General features: G+C 35.6%; 1 protein-coding gene across 1 annotated transcript; it reads right to left on the bottom strand.

Moving 5' to 3' along the window:
* Positions 1-383: 383 nt before the first annotated feature.
* On the bottom strand, positions 384-5,857 carry LOC130724006 (uncharacterized). Its single transcript, XM_057575163.1, has 14 exons — positions 5,699-5,857; positions 4,644-4,803; positions 4,295-4,552; positions 3,927-4,101; positions 3,633-3,694; positions 3,336-3,499; positions 3,116-3,213; positions 2,611-2,669; positions 2,371-2,505; positions 2,031-2,278; positions 1,773-1,932; positions 1,533-1,608; positions 1,369-1,419; positions 384-895 (listed from the first exon to the last, which is right to left on the bottom strand). Exons 1-14 carry the CDS (start codon positions 5,764-5,766, stop codon positions 681-683), a joined length of 1,929 nt encoding a protein of 642 aa, XP_057431146.1. The 5' UTR covers positions 5,767-5,857; the 3' UTR covers positions 384-680.
* Positions 5,858-7,055: the final 1,198 nt, after the last annotated feature.

A 7,055-nucleotide genomic window follows, 5' to 3' on the forward strand; every position in this document is an offset into this window, starting at 1 on the left:
TCCCATATAGATTTCCCTTTCCGTTTTTTGAATTTCACCCTTTGCTTGAATTTCTGACATTTTATGACTAAAATTTAATAGGCACTATTCTACCTAAATAATATAAATAGGTAATAAAAGTTGAAATATAAACTTTTATAAATTTTACTAGAATGCTCTTATTAGATCGAATAGTAACATTTGATTTTATGAAATTGTTTTTTTTATCCATTAATCCAATCTATTTCATGAAAATGATGTGATCCAGCCGACTTCACTCAATCGCTAGCTTTGCCTTCGGCACCCGCTCCTTGCGGTTAAGCTAACAACACCAACACTAGGTGCAAAGAACCAACCAGCCTAACCTACTGGATAAATCATGAATACAAAAACAAAAACAACAATTGGATCAGAGAATGCAATTGCATCATAAGACCGTAATTGAACGGCTCGGACAAGTTCAAATTGACATCACGTGAAACATATTAACCCAAAAGCACTGTGGAGAGGATTAAAAGTCCACAAACCCCCTAATTGACAACAACGGGTAAAATCTCCCTATGCTTCGGGACCTCATAGTAACAACAAAGAGCGTGTTAAACTATTAGTAGGGGGATAGGAACTTGTCAATCCCTGGAGTATACCATGAAGTCCGAAAGGTGGTACCAGTGAACCAACTCCGTCCTCTTTTTGGGGCCAAACTAGTCACAATTTAAAACAAATAGTGCACTTCCGTGCACTTCCACTGCCTTTGATAACGTCCCCTGCATTATTACTGTGTCACTTCCACTCCATATTTCACTGCCCTTGCAAGAACTGAAGTCTTTGCCTGGAAGAACCTTAGCCAGGTCTGATGTCTGCACAGACATCACCGCCTTTTGTTCACTTAGATTGAAGAAAGCAACATAGACTTTTCCTACAAAGTTAAGATATACAAAAACTAGGAATTAGAAAATATAATATTTCTTTGTAGCTTCATCACATAATTGATTTTCGAGCTATAATCGATTATGCAATTAAACATCTAAACACCCAAAAATTGATTTTGTCAACTGAAAATCAATTCTAACACTTGCATATGTGTAGCCAACTATGCTCAGTTTATTATTTTTATATTTGAAGTTTGTATTTCTATATTGATTTCATACTAACTTTATGTACTACATTATCACCAGGTCACGTCATTTATAACTTTATGTACAACAGCACCCCATCTCATTCTCTCTTATTTTCCAATATTTTGTAACTTGTAGTTTGCCACTATACAATTTATATTTTGAAGTACTTAAATGCCCATGATCAGTCAATTTCAGTTTTGTTGTTTAATGGAGTTGCAGAAAACACAATAAAATTCCCTAGAGTTGTCTATAGCTTTTGTGAGCAACAAACCTGCTCTTCCTGTAGCGATCCAAGAGCGAAAACCCCCAGAAGTAATAGTAGCTGCATAAATTACCAGCTTGCATTTTTAACAATAAACTTGAGGAAAAACCAAGACAAACTCAACAAATTTCATGAATTATGTCATTGTAGAAAATGGTACAAATTTAAATCACCTTTGACAGACTCCATAGTTGCACATAAGCCAGAATAACTATTTACCAGGGTCCCATTAGGATTCAACTCCCACATCTGTTAAAATACTACATAAATCAACTTCCAATAGAACACAAATGTTAAATAAAATGCAAATCTAAAGTTCATTTCATGTAGACAGACAGGCATATGGTTTGGAATTATATCCTCCCCGGAGAAGAACTCCAAAATTACACATTGGCTAGCTGATTATAACATACCTGATTTGAATCCAATCTGCAGGGAGAAAATGTACATCTCCTAAACTCTAGAGAACTAAGCTTTCGTCTTGGAGAAGCATCCAAGCAAAACTTTATCCGGTTGGCTGCAACTAAATGATGTCCACGTTGACGATCCTCGTGATACATACTCTCCTTTTTGCTATATCAGTATCAATATAACAATTTCTGTTATTAAAAACAACATAAATACTCAAATTAAAGTTAGGCAATTAGAACAGAGAGATGAAGCAAGATTACAAGGTCAAGTTAAGTTCTCTCTTTTGAACACAGAAAGGGGCAAGATGCTTGTTTTTGAAACTCCTTTTCCAGCAGATTCTTTCAAGATATCCGTTATAACTTTCACTGGTCCAACCACTAGCCTTTGACTCCGAACAGCTAGTGAGGCCTAATGAATATTTGTATGATGTTTCCTTCTCTCTGTAGCTTCTTCTCATTTGCCTTCCAAGATCCTGATCTTCACTCTTCAGGATTTTGATATAAGGTAACTGTCAATGCAGCAAAAGAAATATGATATTAATTTGACAAACATTATTATCCCCCCTCTCAACACAAAAAAAAGGTTATATAGATCACGTGCCTCCATATTATTCGAGCTAAAAGAATTAATCTCCAGAAGGGTAGGATTTGTGATAAGATCATACGTCGTCGAGTCAATCTTCCGTACATCCCCCCCATACATAAGGGGAGTCTTTGCCATAGACCACAGGGTCATCTGAGGGATACGAATACATTCATTCAGTGTGTTTTGATAATAATTATAAGCACATTTAACATATGAATATATGCAAAAGCAACTCAGTTATGCTTTTATGAGTACCTGTGTCCTCTGCTCTTGTAGATTGAGATTAGTGTATCTATGTGGACCTTCATTTGAGCCTTTACACAAAAAAAGAGGTGAAAATGCAGCGTCATATCTCATAAGTTCAAATTCAAACAGCTTTTATGAATTTCTATGATATGAGATTGTAAACATCATCGAGGAGCAAACAGTTTTACTGCACCACAGCACCAGCAATGTCCTCATTTTAATAGAATGGAATCATGGTATAGCTCAAGATCATTATTCACAATCCCAGGGGTTTTTGTTTCACATGAAATAATATATAGAATAATAAAGATGGGTAGAAGATAGAAAAAGAGAAATGAATAATGAATAAGTGAAGTGATTTGGTCGATAGGTACATTGCTGGTCACTATCTGTTAGGATTGTTGAACCTTAAACCCCTAATTGAGAACCTTCACAGTATCACTAACTGATTAAAAGCATAAGGTTCATGATATTCATACATGTACGAGCAAAAGTTGCAGCACAGCCTTATTACCTGGATCAGTTAGCCATCCAAAGGGTAGCATGTCCAAATCTGGCCAGGAGTTCCCCATTAAACCTTTAGCTCCTATCATATTAGCAGTTGAAAAATCCCTGATCCAGAATGAAATGAACTAAATTAATATGATATGGTGAGAGATCACAGATTGAGAGCAACATAATTGCAAGGTGCTAAAATACGAGTATTTTAAACTAAAATACAACAATTTAACCACCTTGTTACATCAAAATGAGTTTTCACATCTCCCCAATTATCCCAGTCATCCGCTGTTATACGGTACATATTGACCAGTCCACTAATATCCTTGGCCATGGCTGGTGTCACACTCGTTCCAGGAGACAAAGAATATACGATGGGGCGACCTAGCTCCCTGAAAACCTGGAATAATGTGTCATACGGAAAGTTTGCTGATGAATCTTCCATAATATAACAAATTTCAATGGGGCGAACTAGCCCCCTAAGTTTGCTGAGAATAACAAGAGGGTGGAGGGGAGGCAGAACTGCAGAATACCTCAGATACATAACTTATTTCATTTAAATCCAAGTCATCGCCAAATACACAGTCATGCTTCACTGCAAGGGAAGTAGAAAATCTTTCAAGTTTAATGCGAAAGGAAGGAAGAACTACACTGTTGGTGAAACAGTAGAAATAATGTGCAAAAGAAAGTACAAAATGCTTCACTTAACCAAAGTTGGTGAAGCTGACTGATACAATATTGTTTAAAATCATCATGATTGTTGTCAATCACATAAATCTGTTGTGATAGAATATACTAAACAGACTATAAAATAGTTGTCGAAGTACCAAAATCAACACCCCATGCAGCATACTGCTCATAAAGGGACCTCAGAAAAGCTTTCCCAGCTCCAAACTGCGTATTTACACTCATGAAACCATGAGACATCCATCCACAAGCCCTTTCCGGAATTGCTATGTCTTTTGCACGCCACACTCGACCAGATTCTTGATAAGCAGCTCCCTAAGAAATCAAAAGAGGAGGAAACCAAAGGTCGATAAGAAGCTTTGGATTAAGGTAAAATAATATCCTGATATCTTACTTGTAATGTTTCATTTAGATCAAATGTGCAAGATAGGGCATCCATTAAATTAAACTACCTTGAATAAAAAGCAAGAAATAAATATAAACAAGTATAGCAGAAACAAAGCAATACCGTTGTTGTATCAAGGATAGGGGTGTTTGCATTGACTGCTTGTGTGCTTATCCCTCTCATAACATGAATACCAAACTTCAAACCCATGCTATGTACTCGATCAGCTACTGCGCTGAACCCTTTCCCTTTTATGGAAGAAGGCCACCTTCCAGGGTCAGGAATCATCCTCCCCCATTCATCAATCACATCAAACCCAAGAGAATCATGATGAGCACCCTTGACTTTCCTTCTATACCATAGATAATCCACCACAGCATACTACAAATGTTTGAAGCGAAGTTACAATGAGTATATCTAAATGAAAGCAGTGCTCACATGTTTAACATAAGGTTCCTCAGAGAACCTATACCTCGTATCCATGATCATGGAGACGCTGAGAAACTATTTCGGCATTCTGCAAGAATTCTTCTTCGGAAATTGTCCAGCAAAAGGAATCGTAGGAATTCCAACCTCTTGGTGGGATGGTAGCTTGTTGTAGGTCACTCTCAGATACATTTTTAGATGACACACTGAAATAACACAGACTGACAATTTTTTAGACATAAATCAACTTATTTGTCTAATGTCATGCAAATAATAACAGGACCAAATAAAGATACAATTTATAGTTTAATAACCATAAAATTGACAGTGTAAACAAGTTTTACACCGATACGCCATCGTATTTGACTATATTGTCATATTATAATTAAGTTAAAATTTAAAAGAAATAAAAAGGACCAAGAAGGCAAGATATTCTATGTAAAATTTGTTTAGACTATCAATGTACAGTTACTAAATTCTTCAATTTAATCTATCAGTTTGGACAGAATTGAAGCACTCTTATTAGATATAAAGTTACTCAATAAACACAGTTCCAAATTGAAGGGTTTGTCATTTTTTTGTCCTTGCACGTGTTAACTTGTTTGGGATACGGTGACTGTCCCTCCCAACAAATGACTTTCTGGGGTTCGATCTTGTGACATCACCTTACTTAATATAGCAATTCAAACTTCAATATATATATATATATATATATATATATGATGATAATCATGATAGATGCTGGAATCAATTATTCTCAGTAAAAAACTAAAGAACCAAACACACTCTATACAGAGTTTCTGCCTCTTAAAATCCATAAATCAAAGTCAAAATAACATTTATGCTTGAGGACTTGACTTCATGTAGTAAAAGCCCTAAAGACAAAGTGAGACCAAGACCCTGATTACCATAAAAATATGACAAGCATTCAAACCAGCTTTTGTCATACAGTGTTCTGAGATAGTTTCTATATTTAGAATTGAAAAAGCAACCCACCATAAGATCAACAGCATGTGTTTTGGATTGAATTGTGCAATTAACCAGAAAAGATGATCGAAACACGCAAACAAATAAATGGTAGCAAGAGAAATTGAGAAATACCTGTGAAAACAGAGAGTGAGGAGAATGCAGAGAGGGAGAGTTGAGGATAAGGAGAAACAGTACTTCATGATTGCTAAGTTCAGTACTTGAGTTCCTTCCTTCGTGGTGGCTGTTCCATTCCACTAACACCAAACTTAAACACACACACAGAGTTTAATAAATATACTACTTACTAATTAATCAATTAATTAATCTCCATTTTTCTTCTAGTTTATTAATTATCTTATCTAATTTAATTACACTGCTGAAGAATTTGTGGAGTCCAGTTCAGCATAAGAATTTGTTTGTTAACAGGGAGTCGGTTTCACACGTGCGGTCTTGTTTCATTCGCGGCGGAACGACAATGACATGATCAAAGCCAGCAGGTACAAGCCAAAGTGAAGTGAGGGGCAGGCGCGTGCCCGCTCATACAAATAAATACGACAATTTCGTTATGGGTCTCACCTCATTTAGGCTCCGTTTGGAAGAGTTTATCTAATAGCATATACGTTTATGTTTGTGTTTAAGAGGGCTTATGCAAACAGCTTATAGCCTAGCATAAGCTGTTTTGAGCTTATTTTCATAAGCTACAGGATAGCTTATGAAATGAGTAGCTTATGAAAAAGAGTTTATGCTTAAATAAAGTTTTTTTTCAATTTATTTCAATAATTTTTTTAAAATAGCTTATGAATAATCATAAGTGCTTATGACCATAAGCGCTTAATTAAGTTGTTTTCCCAAACGGGACCTTATTCATGTCACTCTTAAATTTGTAAAATTTTAAAAAATCTTTATTACTTGTTTTGCTCGCACTTCCAAAATGCATATGTTACGTATTTTAGGGTGTTGTTTCGCACTTTAAAGTGTGTCGTTCGCACCGGACGATTTGACATCAAACTGTGAAACTCTCAATTTTTAAAACTACAAATTTCCAATAAACACACATGTAAAATACAATTTTGACGGTTATGCTTCATCATATAGGGGTTAATGTGTCTCTCTTTCTCACACAATTCTATTATGTTTTCTTCCGCTTTCTTCTTCCTTGGGTACAATGTTCGAGGTTCACTGGATTTTATCTCCAACATTAGTCCATTTGTCATATCGGATGTTGGATATTCAAATTTAGTTATGCAAACAGGCTAACATAGGTTTGAGTATACTTATTCAAATTTGTCAAACAGGCTAATGTCACATCTAGATAAGGTGGTGCAACAAGTTGAGTTTTTAAAACAACATCTTGTCTTGATCAACAATTGGTTTCGTGAGGGTAGGAGTGCTTATAAAAAAATTAACTCTAGGATTAACTTTAACTTGCTCCAAAGTCCAAACCATTGATTTTATTAGAAATTAAAGCCTCGGATTAATATTTACCATA

Source organism: Lotus japonicus, chromosome 6, assembly GCF_012489685.1.
Source record: "Lotus japonicus ecotype B-129 chromosome 6, LjGifu_v1.2".
Taxonomy (NCBI): Eukaryota; Viridiplantae; Streptophyta; class Magnoliopsida; order Fabales; family Fabaceae; genus Lotus; species Lotus japonicus.